General features: G+C 38.3%; 1 protein-coding gene across 1 annotated transcript in view; it reads left to right on the forward strand.

Moving 5' to 3' along the window:
- LOC112412440 (autism susceptibility gene 2 protein-like) overlaps positions 1 to 22,518 on the forward strand; it is a 961,342-nt gene that overhangs the window by 361,530 nt on the left and 577,294 nt on the right. The window contains exon 3 of the mRNA XM_024764131.1: positions 9,257 to 9,358. Coding sequence (XP_024619899.1) covers positions 9,257 to 9,358 — 102 coding nt within the window. The remainder of the gene's footprint in view (positions 1 to 9,256; positions 9,359 to 22,518) is intronic.

Genomic DNA, 22,518 nt, shown 5'->3' on the forward strand with positions numbered 1-22,518 from the left:
AAATAATCTTGTGGTTACCAAAGGGGAAGGGGACAGGGAGAGGGATAAATTAGAAGTTTCGGATTCACAGAAAAAAAATTTTTTTTAAGTTCTATATACTTTAAAAGAAATATACAAACAATAATTCCTTAATATCACCAATACCTAGTCAATGTACATATTTCTGAGTTTGCCTCATCACTTTTTAAATTACTTTGGTCAAATTAGGTTTAAAATAAGATCTATACATGGCAAGTGGTTGAGATGTCTTATATGTCTTGTTATCTCATTCCTACTCTTATTCCGTATTTACCTTGCAGTTTATTCATTGAGGTTATCAGGTGATCTCTGGATTTTGCTGATTGTATCGCCTGGTGTGTGGTTTAACATGTGCTCTTATCCCTTATATTTCCTGTAAGCTTGTAGTATAATCTGTGGTGACCCAGATTCAGGTTATATTTTGGGGGTTAATGGTGGTGGTGTGTTCTCTATTAGGAGGGATGTATTATCTTATTTTCTCTATTTTTATGATGATAGTAGCCATTGATGCTTGGTTCTTTGCTTAATTTTATCCTTCTCAGGAGGTCCTCCAAAGGTAATCAATAAGGTATTTGTTGGTTGGTTTTCTTTTAATATAATTGTATGCTTCCGTATTTAAACACGTTGATGTGTCTCAGTTCATTGTGTTATTATGCTGTTAATACTCAAATTGTCCCATCTTTGGTTAGTGGGAGCCCCTTAAATTTGGCTCTCAAGTCCCTTTGACAATGTCTTTCTAGGATGACAAGATATGACAGACTAATCTTACATATTTGCCTCCTCAGACTTCAGTTGGATATTTTAATAGTAGAATGGGAAAAACAAAAGTCAGAAAACATTTTAAACTTGAGGGTAATGGTTATTTTAAAGAATGCAAGGCTGTTTAAAACACTGTTCAAAAACATCTTTTGTTATAGAAAGATATAAAAAGTAAGCTTTGTGTATCCTTACTAACCAAATGATATTGTCTCAGAATCTCTTTTTAATAATCAAAATCTCATTATCAGAAGGCTAGAAACTATACCAAAGCAGTCAAACATCCCTTCATCAAATTATTCTTGCATTGCATACATTTATTATGCGTGGATTTCTGAACCTATATGAAAACAGATTTATCTTTCAGTTCACAGTCATACCCAAGGAATGGCAAACAAACACGCTTTTCTCTTTAATCTCATTCTTGTGCATTCTTTTCCCCCTTGTAGTTTAGACTTCTGTTTTGGTAGGAAATGAAAAGTCAGGTATGTTATCATGACTTTTTTTTTTTTTTTTCTGGTATGCGGGCCTCTCACTGCTGTGGCCTCTCCCGTTGCGGAGCACAGGCTCCGGACGTGCAGGCTCAGCGGCCGTGGCTCACGAGCCCAGCCGCTCCGCGGCACGTGGGATCCTCCCAGACCGGAACACGAACCCGTGTCCCCTGCATCGGCAGGCGGACTCTAAACCACTGCGCCACCAGGGAAGCCCATGGGAGTGATTTTATGATACATGGATTAAGAAGCAGTTTCTCCTTTTCTTGTCTTTGTAAACCTATTGTGCAGGCAGGGTTCCAAGATGGCACTCAAGATACTTGCCCCCTGTTTATTCCCATGATTAAATTTTTATATGGACAGTTGACTTTAAGAAAGGGTTCTGTTGCTTCATTAGCCTGATTTAATCATGTAAGTGTTCAACTAGGGACCTCTTTCTGGAGTAAAAGATTAAACTGATGGGACCTCTTACTTTTTAAAATAAACTGCTTTATTAAAATATTTGTTATATATAATAAAATGTATTCATTATCAGTCTACAGTTTGTTTTTTAATATATTTATAGAGTTGTACAACCATCACTATACTCCAATTTTATAACTTTGCCGTCACCTCAAAAATCTCCCTTGTGCCCACTTGCAAGTTGGCGGATTCTTACATTCTTGTGCAAAATTCTGTTAGAATTTGGTGGATTATTATTTTTTCAATGTGTCTCCTGCCATTGTTGGGTGCAGTGTTTTGTATACGTCAATTAGATGCTTTTTTTAAAAAAATAATTTATGTTTGGCTGCGTTGGGTCTTCGTTGCTGTCCGCAGGCTTTCTCTAGTTGTGATGAGTGGGGGCTACTCTTCGTTGTGGTGCACGGGCTTCTCATTGCAGTGGCTTGTTTTGTTGCGGAGCATGGGCTCTAGGCGCACGGGCTTCAGTAGTTGTGGCACACGGGCTCAGTAGTTGTGGCTTGTGGGCTCTAGAGCGCAGCCCACAGTAGTTGTGGCGCACAGGCTTAGTTGCTACATGGCATGGACCAGGGCTCGAACCCGTGTCCCCCGCATTGGCAGGCAAATTCTTAACCACTGCACCACCAGGGAAGTTCCTGGTGGACTATTTTTAAATTTATTGTTAAGTTGAATTTGTTGCATTTCATCAGAATTTTGCAGCTTTTTAAATTAAGACGATCATCCTATAATTCTCTTTTTGTTTTGTTATTGTCAGCTTTGGGCACAGATTAGCTTTACATATTTTTTTTTCATGCTCTAGATCAAATTTTGTTAAAATTTTTAAAAAATTAAAGTTAGTTTAGTATAATTTTCATCAGTACCACCATAGAATAATGTTTATTATTATAATTTAGAATGTGTTCATTATCACATTTTTGTAATGATAATCATATTATTATATTATTTTCACATTGTATATTGTATTATCACATTATTATTATGTAATTATATCACGTTATTTTTTTTGGTTTTGTTTTTTATATCTTTTTATTCTAGATATATAAGAAGTATGTCTCTTTTATATTTGTGGGTTTGCTCCCAATTTTACTCTAATTTGTTAATTGTACAATATTTTAATTTCCAATTCATTATGTAGTTTTCATCTTTAGAAACTCCGCCCTCTAATCTTCCCCATAGTTGCTTTTTTTATTGTTGTACTACTTTTTGTTCTCTATAATTAGGCTATTTATTTCTGTTACTTCCAATTTAATAGAAAATACATGAGTTAATCTCTAGCACAGAATTTACAGATCTTGTAAAATGTTTTACTAACATATTTATAATTTTCATTTTCTTAATTTTTAGATGGTATGTTTGTCATTTTCTCTCTGACTCAATTCTAATTGTGCAGAGAATTTTAAAAAATATTTTGAAAGTTTTTTTTAAAGTCTCTAGGTGATATGGATATTTAGTTTAAAATGTCATTAATTTTTACCATCAAGAAGGCTGTTCATGTAGTTTCTAAAATTTGAAAGTCTGATATTCTTGTAGCTTACTACACCTTCAGTCTGTGGTAATACTACACCTTCAGTCTGTGGTAATGTCCCATGGATGCTCTAGAAGATGTGGTCTATATAAGTTACCAAATTTACTATGTATTGCCTGAGTCAAACTGAGTTCTTTAACTGCAGGTCCCTTTCTATTGTTTTGTTTTCTTACTGTCTGTTAGGTAGCATGCTAAAGTTTCCCAACTCCTGTTGATTTCCTTTATTACTTAAGATGTATTTTAGTTACTATATTGGGATATCAAGGTTTATATCTTTATACTTTAGTATAAAGAACAGAAGTGTAAAAGGTAAAGATTATACCTTTTATCACTATAAAATGATTACCTTTGACATATGACTTTAGCCATTTATTTAGAATATTTTGTCTTTTTTCTCTTTTAAAATTTAGGAGTGCTTTATAACTAACAAATACATTTTTGTTTGTTTTACCCAATACAAACTAGATATCCTTGCCTTTTTTAAAAAAATGGGAGCCTAATCCATGTATATTATTGTTATTATAATCAATATACTTAGCCATATGCTTGCTCTCTTGCTAGTTCCCTTATTTTTTCTCCATTTCTCTATTGATTATGTTTTAATTCTTTTACATTCAATAGTAACTTAGGAAACAGATCCTTTTAGTATCTAAATTTAGTGATTAACTTTAAGATTACCAAATCCTTAAAATTCTTTTTCTATTAAAAACAATAACAATATAACTTCTGATTCTATGATCCCAGAGAAATTTCGCAGAAATTCCTTGCACTACCCTAGTTTCCAGAATTTAATTTTTATCTTTCTGTCACAACTTGTTATTATGCATTTAAAAGTACAGTGTTTATTTCTTAAGAAAACGTTTTTTGTGTTCATCTTTGTAATTTTGCTTATAGTAGTTATTTCCCACTAGCTCGTTTTGATGTGTCCAGCCTTTTCATTAAGTTACTTACTTTGGTTCTGCAATACCTTTTAAAGCCTAAGCAATAAAACAGTACAAATGCCACTCAATCTATGAAACTTTCTCCACTTGGGAACAGTTTTATATGGAAACAATAAAACAACACTTTTATGAGATTAAATACTTACTGCTTTGATGTTAGTGAAGGTATATTATAAAATTTTGTTGAATAAAAGAAGATTCGGTGCTTATTGGCACCTTTAAGAAACATCATATAGGGTTCATTTAGATCCCTACAGGAAAACTCAGCAGTCTGAGATAAGATTTATGCTGCTTTGAGGAACCAAAACTGTGGTGAGAGATTACTTTCGGATGCTCTTCTGCATTGCAGTTCATAATTCACATCATTCCTCTAGAGTTCGAGGCATAGGTATCTCTTCCACATACTTCATCATTTTGAGAGTTTTGTTTGAAGGGTTAATGACACCTTCTGAACATCTAGCATCTTGTTGGGACTCTCCAGACTCAAGCTGAAAAGAGTGGCATAGCCTGGCTAACAAATCTTAGCAGATGTGCACAGAATTGCTCCACCTTACTTCCCTCAGTCCAGGATGATGGACTTTCTTACATGTTCATCAGCCATGATAAAACCATGGAATGTTATTTTCCTAATTAGCCATCAATAACAGTTAACGCTAATGACAATGCAGTCTCAGAGTTTGGAAAATATATTGTTGACAATGAAATCTAATGAAAACAAGATGGCTTCTTATATTTTATAAAAGGTGATAATCTTACTGATAGAATTACTGCCACTCATGCCAGATGCTAGGTTCCTTTAACTTTGTTTTGTTCTAGTTCCAATTCCTAAACTATATAATATCCTAATGGGTAGAAACGTCTGGAACTAGAGAGTGAATTATAGTAATTTTTATTTATTTATTTATTATTATTATTTTTTTTTGGTACGCGGGCCTCTTACTGTTGTGGCCTCTCCCGTTGCGGAGCGCAGGCTCAGCGGCCATGGCTCACAGGCCCAGCCGCTCCGCGGCATGTGGGATCTTCCTGGACCGGGGCACGAACCCGTGTCCCCTGCATCGGCAGGCGGACTCTCAACCACTGCGCCACCAAGGAAGCCCTATAGTAATTTTTAAATAAGTGAGGTCCTGGAATACCTAAAGGCGGATAGTAAGAAATTTCATTGCATCATTTATAGCAAAAACTTTCTTATAACAGATGCCATGGATGCTGGGATAAATCAATGCAAGCAGATTGATTTTTCTTAGGTCTTTAAATGTTTAAGCCAGCACCTGGCCTTTGTAATGTCTCTGGTTGTAAGTAATAGCTGGGAATTTCAGGTGAAGGATTACAGCTTCTGGGTTAGTTATGCTACCCCAATTATCCATTGGATGTGCTTGAAAATGCCAGTCTTAAACGTATTCATGGGATTCGGAAGGAATACTTCTTTGCCTGATATCTTGTGGTTTAGCTTTAGTACTTGCTGTAGTCAGTCTATTTCTTTGAAATATTGAGCTGTCTGACAGCTTAAAATCCTAAGTTTCCTTTAAACTTGAGCCTGGCTTTGGAGGAGAAAAGGGGTGATGTGGGGGTGGATTTTATGTAAGGCTCTCCAAAGAGAATTCGCTGAAGTGCTTTTGCTGGCAGGACACAGGCAAGGCTAGAAAGCTGCTTCCTCTTAGTTTTTCTTGGGGTTTTGCCCTTAGCCTAGAACAACATTTAGTCAGATAACTTACATCAGGGCCACAGGGGTCTCTTGCTGGGCCTTGTTGAAGTCATCATTTTCCTTCCATGAAGAAACATGGAAAAGACCCAAATGCAAAGTCCAGATTTTGTTAAGCCTCTTGAAACATTAGGAAAAAGTCTTGATGCTCTTATACCCTTAATTCCCACCTAGATGTTTATTTCTCTTCGAAGTTGGAGGACTTAGTTTTTATAAACATCTCTTTTTTTAATGATTTTTCTTTTTTTTAATTAAAAAAATTTTTTTTTTATTTTTTGGCTGCGTTGGGTCTTTGTTGCTGCGCGCGGGCTTTCTCTAGTTGCGGCAAGTGGGGTCTACTCTTTGTTGTGGTGCGTGGGGCTTATTATGGCGGCTTCTCTTTTTGCGGAACGTGGGCTCTAGGGCACGTGGGCTTTAGTAGTTGTGGCTTGCAGACTCTAGAGCGCAGGCTCAGTAGTTGTGGTGCACGGGCTTAGTTTACCGCGGCATGTGGGTTCTTCCCAGACCAGGGATCGAACCTGTGTCCCCTGCATTGGCAGGCAGATTCTTAACCACTGTGCCACCAGGGAAGTCCCTATAAACATCTCTTGCTCAAATGTTACCTAATAAGATTTCTTTCTTTGTGAATGCGGTTGGTTACCACAGATGTATTGAAAGTATATTCTGTGGAGAATACTAGTCTACCACTGAAACATTATCTCCAGGTTAAATGTAAACATTTAAACAAGCACTAAGAATTAAAATGAAGAGAGCAGTAGGCAGTGGAGACATGGGGTTAGCCCTAGATCTCTTGCCTAATTCTGAGCACATTTCCTCTACACATTTTTTCATCCATACATTGGAGTTAGCTTTACCTGCCTCTACTTACCTCAGAGATCCAGTGAGATAAGAGTTCTGGTGTTGCTTATGAATTACAGAGCCAACTCCACATACAGATTTTATCATCAGTATAAATATATTTAACGTAGACCTTTTAAAAACTTGAAAATGTTATCATAATTATCAATGAAGAATGAGATGCTTGCTAGAATTTGAAGGCATATGTCAAAAAACAAATATACAGAGAAAGAGCTCTTCAAAGACCATAGTGGAAGAGACAATATCTGAGCTTTAAAAAAGTCTTGACCTGAAAAGTACAGAGAAAGTGAGAGTGAGCATTCCAGATTAAGAAAATCTAGTGTGAAGAAGTGTAGGGCAGGAATGGGCGTGGCGTGTTCAGGCGATTGAGAGGAAGTGATGTTCATTTTAGATTAAATTCCCCTTCATTACAAGTGTAAAGATGAGAACTTGAAGAGAATGACAATATTCTGAACTTTTATTCCACAGTAATAAGAAAAGGCTCATATAGCTTGCATCTGAATTAATTGAGAATTAGCAGGTTTAGCAGTAATTTAAGAGGAAACTAAGTGCTTAAGGGCTCAGAAGGATACAAAGTAAAATTAGCATCATTTTTCTTGCTTCCATTAGAGAAGACTTCCTGGAGAAAGGGATTTTAGAAGAGAGTGGTAAAAGTGGATTTGCAGAAAGGTTGAAATCTAAAAACAATGCCCTCTATATAGGGGGGATTTGGCAATAGCTGATTAGATGGTATGACCAAAAGTTAGGTCTGAACTGCAGTCTTTAAAGAGGCACATTAAAGGTACAAGGAATGCTGATTTGGATTCATTCTCCATTCATCTTGGTTCATCTTCCCCGATGGTCCCAGAGTCACATGAAAACCTGCAGGCAAAAGGTTTGCTACCTGTTACCTGTTCTGCTCTCTGAAGTTCCCTGCTACCCGGAAATATGGGGCTTGTGTTTTGCTTGAGACTTTCCATGCTCTGATCCATACCCGTCTCCCTCCTGTTTCTTCCTATTTCCTCCCGAAAGGATCTCTATTTCAGATAAGATCATTTCCTAGCATGTTGCTTTCCCTTTCTTTTCTTTCTAATTTTCTCCCATCAAGAGTATCTTTTCCTCCCCTTTCAGCTGTTTGAGCTCAATCTGCTTTTAAAATCCAAGGCTTCAGACATCACCTTTCCTCCTAACATCACTGACTCGTTTTTTGGTTGTCATTTAGGATGTATGTATTTCCTTGTGTTTCTATATTTGTTTGTCTTGCACTGTCTTTCTCTTGCTAGATTGAGAACATTGTAAAGGTGCCATGTGTTGTAACTTATATCACATTGCTTGGGTTCTCTGCAAATGTGGTTGGTGATGACATTATAGACTAATGGTCCATATGAAGTTGACTCATAGTCTTGTATAGACTAATGGTTTGCTCTTGTGTTTTGTGTGTTTGTTCATTTTGAATGGAAAACCAGATCTGGCTAAATGTGTACAACATCCTGAACGTGAAAATCAGAGCCAAGTAAATGTGTAGAAACTGCTAAAATGTAAGCTTTGTGTAAGAGCAGAGACTTTTTAATTTGGTTAAGCACCATATCTCTAGCTCTTACCATCAGACTCAAATGTGGTACTTAATACATATTTGTTGAATGGATGCTGGTTTAATTTACTTAAGCTGTAGGTCTTAATTTGGTATTTTAAAATATCTTTAGAATATTGTCTCAAAAAACAGGATCATTGTCTCCCTAGTGCATAAAGGATAATATACAGAATCTCATCATCTTATCTGAGGAGAAGAAACCTTTGTTTTATATTCTGTTTTGTCATTTCTTTATTTTTTTATTTTTTTGGCTGCGTTGGGTCTTCATTGCCGCGTGCGGGATATCTCTAGTTGCAGTGAGCCAGGGCTACTATTTGTTGCGTTGCGCGGGCTTCTCATTGCGGTGACTTCTCTTGTTGCAGAGCATGGGCTCTAGGCCCACGGCCTCAGTAGTTGTGGCTCGTGGGCTCTAGAGTGCAGGCTCAGTAGTTGTGGTGCACGGGCTCAGTTGCTCTGCGGCATGTGGGATCTTCCCGGACCAGGGATGGAACCTGTGTCCCCTGCGTTGGCAGGGGGAATCTTAACCACTGTGCCATCAAGGAAGTCCCTGTTGTTTCTTTCTTTCTTTCTTTCTTTCTTTTTTTCCCCAGAAGAGGACAGAGGAAATAAGATGGGAAATCATATTTGGTATAACCTAGATTGGAAAAATCTCAGGAAAGATTACCCTCCAAGATTTATGTTAAACTTTTCAAGTGTTTATTGAAGGGCTGCTGCAGTCTTTTATCTACATTGACAATTTATGTTAAATGTTGTACTTATCCTACCCTCCATGTTTCTTTCTATGGCAGCTTACGTGGTACTATTCAGAAGCTGAGAAAAATGCTAAAGATTAGGACCTTAAACTGTTCACTTTTGACAAGGCTTAAGGAATAGGGGTGAAGGAGCAGTTGTGTGAGATCACTGACACTTTTCTTTTTTTCTCTTTTCTTCTGCCTTTAGCTCAAGCCAGGGCAGAACAGCTGCAGGGACAGTGACAGTGAAAGTGCCAGTGGAGAATCCAAGGGCTTCCACAGGAGCAGCTCTCGGGAAAGGCTCAGCGATGTAAGTTAAAAAAACAAAAACAAAAAACTAAACAAAACCACCAGGTCACACATCCCTTGGGTCCGATTTCAATTTTCCACCACTCTCATCCCTTCACATCACTTTGTAAATATCCAAGCATTATTACACTTCATCCTTTCTTTTTTTTTTTGCGGTACGCGGGCCTCTCACTGTTGTGGCCTCTCCCGTTGCGGAGCACAGGCTCAGCGGCCATGGCTCACGGGCCCAGCCGCTCCGCGGCATGTGGGATCTTCCCGGACCGGGGCACGAACCCGTGTCCCCTGCATCGGCAGGCAGACTCTCAACCACTGCACCACCAGGGAAGCCCCACTTCATCCTTTCTTGACATATAAACATTTGAGCATTGCTTTGTAGTGTCATTCTGTTTTCTGGTTTGACCTAATATGTGTTTTGACAAATTATAAGGTTGGTGGGAGTATTTGTCAGCTTAGAAACAATGGATTACAAAAGGAAGTGATAATACTTTTGATATCAGTGTTACAAATGAAAGAAGTAGTCTGGCAGCGCTACAACTGGGAGATAACATATTTAACTATGGGCTTTTTGTCATTTCTTCATGCATGAGCTTGGTTAACAACCTTTTTTTTTATTATTATTATTTTATTTTATTCCTGCTGGAAGGGATGACTAACCAGCCACTTAAAGAGAAGGAATTAAATTTCCTGACTGATGTCTGGAGGAAAAACCCTCATGAGCACACATCATACCTCTTAAGGAGGTCTGTCAGCCTTCTAGACCTGGCTCTAACCACTCTCCAGCCTCCTGTGCACCAGGCTGAGAACCATCTGGCCCTCTTTGGGCCTCTTGCATTCTTCCCTAGTGTGTTATATAACAGGATTCTTGACCCATCTTTGCACCTGAGGGCAACATTTTAAAACTTTCTTTTAAAATAGAACAAGTAGGGAGCAATTATTATTAGTGATAACTGAGAAAGGAACATTAACATATTGAGACAGTACTCTTTTTTTCCACAATTTTTTTGGTTTATTTGCAAAAGTATTTATTATTAGCTGAAGAAAATAATTCCAAAATAATTTGGATAGCCATTGAAGAACATTCTCAGAAATAACACTATTTTCCCTTTTGTGGTTAGCATACTCAATTTGGGAAATTTTGTTTTTCTCTTCCCTTCCATTCTCTTCTTCTCTTCTTTTCCCCTCTCCCTCTCTCCTCCCTGCCATCCTTCCTCCCTCCCTCCCTTCCTTCTTCCCAGCTATAGATTACCCTTCAGTCACCACAGGTGGTGACTTCAGGATTCTAAGCATCTTTCTTTTTTCTTTTTAAGTTGAGTTATAATTAATACACAGTATTACATTACTTTCAGGTATACAACATAGTGGTTCAGTATTTTTATACATTATGAAATGATGACCACAATAATCTAGTTTTCATCCATCACCATACGAATTTGTTACGGTGTCATTGACTATATTCCCTATCTGCACATTACATCCCCGTGATGTATTTGTCTTATAACTGGAAGTCTGTTCCTCTTAATTCCCTTCACTGATCTTGTCTGCCCAGCACCCCCCCACAGCCACCTCCCTCCTCTTTGGCAACCACTGGTTTGTTCTCCATATCTATGAGTCTGTTTCTGTTCTGTTTTGTTTGTTCATTTGTTTTATTTTGTAGATTTCACATATAAGTGAAATCATATGGTACTCATTTTTCTCTGTCTGACTTACTTCATTTAGCATGACACCCTCCCGTCCGTTCATGTTGCTGCCAGTGTCTAGAATTCATTTTTTTTTATAGCTGAGTAATGTTCCATTGTCTGTGTGTGTCTGTGTATCACATCTTCTTTATTCATTTATCTGTTGATGAACATTTAGGTTGCTTCCATATCTTAGCTGTTGTATATAGTGCTGCAATGAATGTTAGGGGTACATAGATGTTTTTGAATTAGTGTTTTTGTTTTCTTTGGATAAATACCCAGAAGTAGAGTTGCTGGATCATATGGTAGTTCTATTTTTAGTTTTCTGAGGGATCTCCATACTGCTTTCCATAGCAGCTGCACAAATTTACATTCCCACCAGTAGTTCACAGTGCTTCCCTTTTCTCCACATTCTCACCAACACTTGTTTCTTGTCTTTTTGAGAATAGCCATTCTGACAAGTATGAGGTGGTATCTCGTTCTGGTTTTGATTTGCATGTCCCTGATGATTAGTGATGTTAAGCATCTTTCATGTGCCTGTTGGCCATCTGTATGTCTTCTTTGGAAAATGTCTATTTAGGTCCTCTGCCTATTTTTTAATCAGGTTGGTAATTGTTTTGATATTGAGTTATATGAGTTCTTTATACATTTTGGATACCAATCCCTCATCAGATACATCATTTGCAAATATCTTCTCCCATTCAGTAGGTTACCTTTTTGTTTTGTTGATAGTTTCCTTCACTGTGCAAAAAGCTTTTTAGTTTGATGTAATCCCATTTGTTTATTTTTGCTTTTTTTGTTGCCCTTGCCTGAGGAGGTATGTCCAAAAACAAAAAATGCTAAGACTACTGTCAAAGAGATTACCACCTGTGTTTTCTTCTAGGAATGTTATGGTTTCAGGTGTTATATTTAAATTTTTAATCCATTCTGAGTTTATTTTTCTATACAGTGTGAGAAAGTGGTGCAGTTTCATTCTTTTGCACGTTGCTGTTCCATTTTCCTAACACTATTTATTAAGGAAACTGTCTTTTCCCTACCATATATTCCTGCCTCCTTTGTCATAGATTAATTGACCATATGAGTGTGGGTTTATTTCTGGAATCTCTGTTCCATTGACCCATGTGTCTGTTTTTGTGCTAGTACCATACTGTGTTGATTACTGTACCTTTGTAGTATACTTTCAAGTCTGGGGGCATGATACCTTCAGCTTTGTTCTTCTTTCTCAGTATAGGCATATAGACCAATAGAATAGAATTGAGAGTTCATAAATAAACCCATATATCTATGGCCAAGTAATTTTTGTTGTTGTTGTTGTTGTTTTTTGTGGTACGAGGGCCTCTCACCGTTGTGGCCTCTTCTGCTGCGGAGCACAGGCTCCGGACGCGTAGACTCAGCGGCCATGGCTCACGGGCCCAGCCGCTCCGCGGCATGTGGGATCCTCCCAGACTGGGGCACGAACCCATGTCCCCTGCATCGGCAAGCGGACTCTCAACCACTGCACCACCAGGGAAGCCCTGGCCAAGTAATTTTTGACACAAGTTTTACATCCATTCATTTGGGAAAGAATTTTCTCTTCAACAGGTGGTGCTTGGACAACTGGTTTTTCCCATGCAAAAGAATGAAGTTGGGCCCCTACATCACACCATGTACAAAAATTAACTCAAAATGAATAAATGACCTAAGTATAAGAGCTAAAGCCATAGAATTCTTAGAAGAAAACATGTGGGCAAATCTTCATGACCTTGAATTTGGCAGTGGATTTTTAGATGTGGCATCAAAAGCACAAGCAACAAAAGAGAAAATACATACGTTGGACTTCATCAAAATTAAATACTTTTGTGCATCAATGGGCATTATCAAGAAAGTGAAAAGAAAAGCTACAGAATGGGAGAAAAATATTTGAAAATCATATAACTGATAAGTGTTTAATATACAGAATATGTAAAAAGCTCCTAAACTCAAGAACAAAAAGATAAACAACAGAATTCAAAAATGGACAAAGGGATTGAATTGACATTTATGCAAAGAAGATATACAAATGACCAATAAGCACATGAAACATGTTCATCATTATAGTCCTTAGGGAAATGCAAACCAAAACCATAATGAGATATCACTTCACAGCTACTAGGATAGTTATAATTTTAAAGAATGGAAAATAGCAAGTTGGCATGAATATAGAGAAATTGAAACCCTTGTACATGCTGGTGGGAATGTAAAATGTTGCAGCCACTGTGGAAGACAGCTTGACAGCTCCTCAGAAAGCTAAACAGAGAATTACCATACACCTCACCAATTCCAATTTTAGGTGTATACCCAAACACCAGGTACTTAGAGATACTTATATGCCAGTTTTCATTGTAGCATCATTTATAATAACCAAAAAATAGAAACATCCCAAGTGTCCATCAGCAGGTGAATGGATCAACAAAAAGTGACATATGGACACTAGAATATTAGCCATAAAAAGGAATTAAGTTCAAACCTTGAAAACATTATGCTAAGTGAAATAATCTAGACATTAAAGGATAAATATTGTCTGATTCCACTTACATGAGGTATCGAGAATATATCAAGAATATGCAAATTCCTAGAGACAGAAAGTAGAAAGGGAGTTACCAAGGACTAGTGGTAGGGGTGGGGGACTGTGAGAGATGGGAGTTATTGTTTAATCGTAACAGAATTTTTGTTTGTGATGATGAAATAGTCTTGGAAATAGTTTTGATGATTGCATAGCATTGTGAATGTAATTAATGCCACTGAATTGTATACTTAAAAATGGTTAAAATGTTAACTTTATTGTGTATATATGTTTATTTTACCATAATAAAAAATTTGAAAAATATTAGGGCTGTAACAATCTTGCCAATCTCGTGTCAAGCCAATCTGTGATCTACTTTGAGTTTATATTGCTTATCATTAAAATTCATATTTCTTGCAACACTATTAGAAGATGAAAGAAGGAGAAATGACACACATAAAAAAAAGGAAAGGAAGAAAAAGAAGTAGTTGGCTTTTAGTGAGTTGTTTCAAAACCTCCAGTCACTATTTCCTGCACGTGAGCAGTTGTGACGTTACAGAGTCTTACCTCAGGGCCAGTGCAATCTAAAATCTTCTAAGATGAAGGCCTTTGACAAGTCAAGCCACAAAACGACTCTTTTGGATATCAGGGCAGCATCTACCCACACAATATTTTAAAGAATAAAGATGCTTCCATTTTTTCTTAAAAGAGAATTAGTAATTAATTACTTTAATGACTATCAGAAAATGAGGAGGTGGAGTTTGTTAAAATATCTCCATGTCTCTTATCACCATGCTTGTGCTTTCATTACTTTCTTGAACATATGGAAAATAGTTATTATTAACCATTTTAATGCCCTTAATCTACTAATTGTGTCGTCTGTGTCATTTGTGAGTCTGTTTCTGTTGATTGGTTTTTCTCCGCCTTATGGATTGTATTTTTCTGGCTTTTTTGCATGCCTGACACTTTTTTGGGGGGGATGCCAAATATTGTGAAGTTTTTTTTGTTGAGTGGTGGGTATTTTGGGTTTCCATAAATATTCTTAAGCTTTATTCTGGGCTACTATTATGCCACTTGGAAATAATATTTTGATGTTTTTTCTGAGGTTTATATTTATGCTTTTCTGGGTGGAACATTCAGAACAGCCTTTAGCCTAAAGCTCATTTTTCCCCAGTACTGAATACTCTGCCTAATTCCTGATGTGTTACAAGGTTTCTCCACTCTGGCTGGTGGGAATACCAGTTGTTCCCTGCCCTCTGTGACTCTGGCATTCGTTCTACCTGCTCCTTTTCAGTGGTCATTTCCCTTGCCTTGGGTACTTTTCACCCACAGATGTGCTGATATGGACTCAGGTGAAGATGAGGGGGAAGCCTTCTGCAGGTTTCCTGATTCTCTCACTGTGAGCCTCTCTTTTCTCCCATCCTCTGCTTTGCAAATTACATCTGACTTGGCTTCCTCTTACTATCAACTCTGTCTTCTCAACTTAGGGATGCTTCTGGGATCCACCTGGGTTACCCCCAACCACCCGACTATGGCATGAAAACTCTCTTCAGACAGCAAGCTGGGGCAACTGTAAAATTTATTTCATTTGCTTTCTGTCTCTCTAAGATCACAGCACTGCCTGTTGCCCAACTTCTAAAAAACCTTTTTTTCCCACACATTTTGTCTAGTTTTTTAGTTGCTTAAGGTGTTAGACTGAATTTGATCTCTGTTAGTCCAGGTTGCCCACTCTGGATTTTCAGCGGAGATAAAACTCCCTTTAAGTCTTCCACTCACTTTAGTGATATTTTTAGGAGCTGTGGCAGTTAAGACTTACTCTCAAGTGCAGCTAATCAAGATTACTGTATTATTCCAGCTTTTTTTTTTTTTTTTTAAACTGAACAGACAAAAAGAGTAAGAATGAAGAATTCCAGTGTGGCTGGAGAATTTGACTCATGGGTGAAGCTTAAAACCAAATGTGCTTGGTTTTTCTAAATTACATATCCCCAAACTACATTGCCAGGAGGGAATAATAGTTTACGAGGACTCTCACATTGATCAAGGAGACATAGTAACTTGTTTAGATTAGTCACTAAGGAAAAAGTTAAGGGAAATAATTGAATATATAAATATTCATAGTGAGTTATTCAAGGGGGAAAATATTGCTTCTGACTTATACAGAATTTTGTAAGTGAGAAAGTTTTCAAAACTCAAGGCCTAAACTTAGTAAATAAAAGCCTCAAATTTTGAAGTGATCATAGGCATTCATTACAAACACACCAAGTTTTAACAGCTATTTTGCTATTTATTATCCATGTGACCTTGAGCAAAAAACTTGATCTTTCCAAGCCTTGGTTTCTTTACCTGTGAAATGGGGGTCGTTTCATCTACCTTGTTAGATTTCTTTTAAAAGATTACCTGGTACTGTGTGTGTTTGAATCACGTAACAGTTCGTGGCATACCCAGTGTGCTCATAAGTATTTATTCCTTTTCTTTCTGCATCAGATTTACACCTACCTTAGGAGCCTTCTCTACCCTTTCTGATTTGAATTCCCTTGCAGTGGTCAATTCGACAAGACCTGCTTATCTCAATCATGACAAACACCATTCTCCCTCCCAAATAAAATCCTCATTATTCTATGTCTCCTTACCTATTTTTCTCAAACTTGAACTCCCTCTCTTATTTCCTTGTCTCCGTATTGGATCCCAGAGCTAGTGTCTTCAAAATCGAGCCCTTTTCCTTCCTCTGTCTTACTTACCCTGTTTACTTCGTCACTCTGCTTTATTTACTGACTTTATTTCTGAAGAGGCATTTGGCTATGATTATCCTCTCCTTGACGTGACTGATGCTTCAGATGCCCTCATCATTTCTTACACAGATGATTCCCGTGGCCTCTCAGTGATGTAATCTGACGCATCTCTGTTTCCTTTGCCCTGTACTCGACAAAGCTTCCACAGTTGTTTTTCTAAGAGGCAGAGCTCACTATTAAACTTTCTTCTTTAAGATCCTTTGCAGGCACACTCCTGAGGTTATAAGCAGAGCCCTCCACTAGGACATATGAAGCTACCTCTTCATCCTCCCTCTCTGCCTCTACTTCCCAATGGTTTCTACCTTATACTTGTTCCTTCTGGACTGCTCTTTTTTTTTTTTTTCTTAAATAATATAAACTTTCAAATTTTCCTATTTTTGTTTCTTTTGTCTCCTTTTTTTTTTTTTCTCTCTTTTCCTTCTGCAGTTCCTATGTCACTTCCTCTAGCAAACTCTTGCTACCACCCTGTGGAAGTAAACCTTTTTAATACTTTATTCAGATAACTACCTGGATATGACTCTAGTGTCTCTCTGAAAGAATTTTGGGCCAGGATTTTAATTATGAAAAGGCAGACACATATTTCATACTTTTAAAACTTTCAAGATGTTGAAGGAATTAAAGCATTTCAGAAATTAGGTGAAAAGGGATTGAATTCTAGTAAGTATTGTGCTACACAGTTCTCTAATATTATTGTTCTGTAGCTCTTTAGTCCATTTAATATCACAGTTGAGGCGTTTCTTCTGCTGCTTCTTGAGACACCCCTTCTACCTCGAATCTCCCACGTTTGAGGGGTTTTATTGATTTATCTATGCCACTGTGCCGTTATCCATCCATCTATGCAGGCATCTTTCCTAGCCTCCTTTTTCCCACCTAACACCCAAACATTTATTGTTAGGTTTACTAGTTACTGTTAAAGAAGAAGTAGACAAAGGACACACCATCAATGAACTTCCCTTTATTTAAGAAGAAGATCTAATCCAGACCTGTGACAGACTCTTGATATTCTGTTTCTCCTTTCTTTTCTTTTTCTGTTTTTGCCATATTTTCATTTTCCCTACCAGTCTGTTTATGCCTTTTGCCTTTCCTGTATCATGTTTTTATGTGTTTTCTTGGACAGTCAGTGTTTTGATTGTCCAGAAATATTTATCAAATACCTTTTAAGTGTCAGGTATAGCTCTGGGCACTTGAGATTGAATGGTGAACAAGATGAAGCCTCTGCCCCCGTGAAGCTTCTACTCTATTGAGGCAGGCAAATAGAAAACCTGTGAGCAAATGATAACATTGTTTTTGATGTGTAATACATTTTGTGAAGTAAACTAAACAGTAGTGGGGGGTGGCAGGGTGTGTGCTGCCACTTTAACTGGAGTGATTGGATTAGTCCTTTCTTTCTTTTTTTTTTTTTTAAATATTTATTTATATAGTTGCACCGAGTCTTAGTTGTGGCTCACAGGCTCTTTAGTTGCGGCACGTGAACTCTTAGTTGCGGCACGCGTGTGGGATCTAGTTCCCTGACCGGGGATTGAATCTGGGCCCTCTGCATTGGGAACGCAGACTCTTATCCACTGTGTCACCAGGGAAGTCCCTGGATTAGTCCTTTCTGTTTTGGTGATTTTTGAACTGAAGTCTGAATGACGAAAGGAAGAACATCTAGGCAACAGGAGTGACAAGGTCATGGCCCTGAGTCAGGACATATTTAAGGGGAAGAAAAAAGGCCAGTGTGGCTAGAGCAGAGTGAATGAACACAGGGGCTGGTCACATAATATCTTCTAGCTCATGGTAAGGAGGCTAAGTACTGTATTAGTTTCCTGGGTGGCTGTAATGCATGACCACAAGCCGGGGAGCTTAAAACAACAGAAATCTATTATCTCGTAGTTCGTAAGGCTAGATAGAAGTCCAACATTAAGGTGTCAGCAGGGCCATCATTTCTCTGAAGTCTCCAGAGAGGAGTCTTTCCTATCTTCTCCCAGCTTCTGATGGCTTCTCACAATCATTGGTGTTCTTGGCTTATAATGACATCACTTCGATGTGTGCTTCTCTTCATGTGGGCATCAACTCTATTTGTAGCTCTTTATGTCTTCTCCTCTTCTTATAAGGAGAGCAGTCATTGGATTTAGGGCCCACCTTAATCCAGTATGACCTCAACTTAATTACATCTGCAAAGTCCCTATTTCCAAACAAGGTCATTATATCAGTCAGGGTTCTCAAGAGAAACAGAGCCAAAAGGATGTATAGACCTATACAGTTATGGAGGCTGACAAGTCTCAAAATGTGTAGTCAGCAAGCTGGACTCCTAGGAGAGCTGATGGTTAGATCCAGTCTGAGTCCAAAAGTCTGAAAAAACCCTAAAGACGGGAAGGATTGACACCCAGGAAAAGTCTGTGTTTCAGTTTGAGTCTAAAAGCAGGAAAAAACTGTTGTCCCAGGTTGAAGGCTGAGACAGACAGAGGAATTCCCTCTTATTCTGAGTATGGTCATCCCTTTTGTCCTATTAAACTGACTGGATGAGGCCCACCCTAGGGAGGGCTTTACTCAGCCTGTTGATTTAAATGTTAAACTCATCCAAAAACACCCTCATGGTAACACCCAGAATAATGTTTGAGCAACTATCTGGGTACCCAGTGGCCTAGTCAAGCTGACGCATAAAATTAACCCTCACAATCACATTTTGAGGTTCCAAGCAGGCCCTATAATTTTAGGGGAACACTATTTAACCCACTATATATATAGGTTAGTATTAAAAAGCCTCTCAAAGATGTTAGAAGGAATTGTTGTTAACAATTTTTCCTTTACAATGTTTACTTTTCCTTTTCTATGAAGAAATGCAGGTAAACATGAACACAGGGGTGAAATTAGGGAAAGGAGTTGGAAGGCTGTTGAATATGGATGAGAGCTGGTAACAGTTGGAGATGGGCTATAACAGAGGGTTGAAAATTGAATTTGGAAGTGACCATTTCCATACCTGATGCTTTTTTCAAGTTGTGCCCCCATTTTTACTTCCACTAGTAGTTCATTTCTCCATTTAAATATAGTTTGCATCTTTGTAAGTTATTAGTAATCTTACCTCCAAGGCACATTTCTTAGGATTAAGATTTTCGGTTCTTTAAATTGTCATTGCTTTCTAAACCACTACAGAAAGTAATTGAGCTCGTCTTGTGACCTTTGTAAGAAACATAGTTGGCCAAGTGATTCTTAGCATGATCCTTCTGCTTTTTACTCCCAAGAGAGAAAAGCATAACATAGAAGTGGGTAGGCAGGGATGTCAGACACAAACGATGATTTGGAAGAATTTTAAATTATTCTATTTAAATTAGCCCTGGGGTCAGAGCATGCATTTTCCTCTTGGGGTGGAATGCACATCTATCCCATACTTAGGGAGCCTTAATAGTAGCCATGGCCTCTTTGTGTAGATCTCTGATGAATGGAGTACATCTGTTTTGGATGGATAATCGATTTGTGAAATCCCTTGTTGTAGGTAAGCTGTTAAAACAGAAATGTTAACTTCATGAGTTTAATGAGTAGCTTCAATGATGACTTAATGACAGAGATGGATAGAGAGTCAGGTGGGGGGCAGTGAGAAGAGTAGAATGAGCATTTAATGAATATCCACTTGCAGACTTGAATGATAGCAGCAACATTCTCCTTCCTGGAAAATGTCTTTCAACTGTGCATCCCATTAGTATTCCTGCAGCCCGTGTAGCTTGGAGGTTGAGGCAGTGTGTTTGTAAGAAAGCTCTCCTTTGCCATGTAATAGACTGAGGTGGGTAATTTGCAGAGATTGCTGGAGCAGTGGTCAAATCTGAAAAAAACCAAAACAAAACAAACCCAGAAAGAAAAGACCATGTTAAACAGGAGCTAGCTTATAATGAGCCCGGAAATCACATATCACATAGCCAGCTAGCTGGAATTTCTTCATGTTCTTGTCTTCTCATGCAAACTGCTAAATACATTCTCATACTCTATTTTCTCAGTCTCTCTATACCTCTCATTTCTACCTAATGCACTGAAAATATGAATGAATTGGCAACTCTACCACTTGAAGAAATAAGAATGAAGCCTTTTTCATTATTCAGCAGACATAGTTGCCTAAACATGTGGGCATATGGTATTATTTCAAATGCTTTTGAATCCAAGGATGCTTTTATTTATTGCATTTTTTTAAAACTCTCCTTTTAGTTTTTCAACCCTCATTTTGACTCATAGCCTTTTTTAGATTCTATGGCCACTTTTGCTATATAGTTTGGACAGAGTATGCCTTCTCTCTCCAAGCAAGAAAAATGGAAGACCCTTCCTCTCATTATAAATTGGGGAAACACAGAAAGTTAAAATCAGCTTGATTCCATGAAATGGTTCAGTGTCAGGGCATCACCACCTGTCTGCTTTCCTAAGCCTTTACCTCTTGGTGTCTGTCTCTTCTTCTGTAACGTGAGAAAACAGTAACAATCCCTAGATACACATCTGTAAGCAAATAGCTAACATAATACATTTCTAACAATAAAAAAGCTGTTTTAAAATATTTAATTCTTGTAGCATAATCTGTTGTTGCCCGTGGTTTAAGGTGTTCATGGATTTTGTGACTCGGAAAAACGTTAAAGCTATCAAATATTGCCAGCTATATTTAGATACAGACTTAGATTAGGTATATATGACCTAGGCTCTTCTGGGCCTTTTGGATAGCAAGGCCTCAGGGATGTGATATGTGTCCTGAGCTGTCAGTGAAACCCTGACTCCTGCCTGTTGCTGGTCTCAGAACTTCTGTTATACCTTTGTGTACGAGGGTGGAGGTCCTGCTGGTGACCAGGAATAGCGTCCCACTAAATACAGGGCCATAGCAGATTCTTGGGCTTATAGAACTGGACAAGGAGAAATCTCTTTATTTCAGACATATTTCTGTTCAAATTCTCCAGTGATGATTAAAGGGAGTTGGCAACTGGCCAAGAAAAATGTGATGGGGAAGAGAGTTAGAGGGAAGGAAATGTCAATGCCGTGGACATTTGGCAAAGTAGATTAGAAGGGTTTTTCCACAAAGTTTTCTGCCAGGTCCAGAAATTGTAACTTAATGCCACAAATCTTTTTCTATTTAAAAAAAAAAAAGGTGAGTCCAGTGGGTTGGCAAATGTGGGTAGCCTTTGACTCTAAGGTTCTTTATGCTTTCTAGCAAATGCTGAAACTCCAGCAGACCTTTAATGTACACGAGGATCTAGTGTCTGTGTTCCTTCATGTGTGTGTCTGTGTTCGTGCATGTGTGTGTGTGGGGGGGTGTTATAAGGCAGGGTGCTTAAATGCTTTGTTGCATTATGTTAATTCCTCGGCAGTGCAATCAAATTCATGTCGTAATTAAAGCTGTCAGTTGGAAGGCAAGCCAATCGCCACGAAAACACAGCATAACAAATGAAGTGAAATGATTCTGCGTGTAGCTATACAATGCTTCGCCAGGCATGAAATTAAATAAGTAATTTGATGTTGACATCAGAAATTGAAATGATACCCACTGTTCCCTCATTCAGTCAGACCTGCATAAACAATAGCCAGAACAAATATGCACAACAAAGCCGTCCTCTCCACCCAGCTCCCTGAGTAATGCACAATATATATGCAAAATGAGCAGAACAGAGCTTCCGGAGACCAGAAGGATGTCGTTTTCTTTGGTATACGATAAGATGATACGTATGTGGGAGTGGGGAGGTGGATTTGAAGAGACCCTTCTGCTCCTTGGATAAAATGCATTTGCAGAAAGGGGGAAAAATACCAAAATTAACAAATCCCATGCTCTCCCTCTGAGAAATTCACCCTAAAGTGAATTTACCTCCCTGGGGCATGACTCCAGGCTAGTGGAGATCTAACTTGGCTTTTGCCTTCCTCTGTTCCACGGAGGGGTGTAGGTGCCGAAAACAGGTGATGCTGTCACGTGGCTAATCACTGCTGAGAAGCTGTCTCCATGACTACTGTGCATATCCCTACATACTGTTTACGGGATCAAGAATGAAACAGGATTTTTGAAAATCAAGTCCAGTGTACAGGATCACACATCAGCGTTCTTTATTCCCCTGAGCCTGTCTGGAGCACTGAGGGGAAGAAAGTTTTGCTTTGGGAGCTGCATTTAGGAGCTTACTGTCCTTGTTTGATGCGGATGCTGTTTGTACTTACAGCATTCTTATTTCCTTCTCAAAGCCAGTGT

The sequence above is a fragment of the Neophocaena asiaeorientalis genome, unplaced genomic scaffold (genome assembly GCF_003031525.2).
Source record: "Neophocaena asiaeorientalis asiaeorientalis breed wild unplaced genomic scaffold, Neophocaena_asiaeorientalis_V1.1 scaffold490, whole genome shotgun sequence".
In the NCBI taxonomy this organism is placed as follows: domain Eukaryota; kingdom Metazoa; phylum Chordata; class Mammalia; order Artiodactyla; family Phocoenidae; genus Neophocaena; species Neophocaena asiaeorientalis.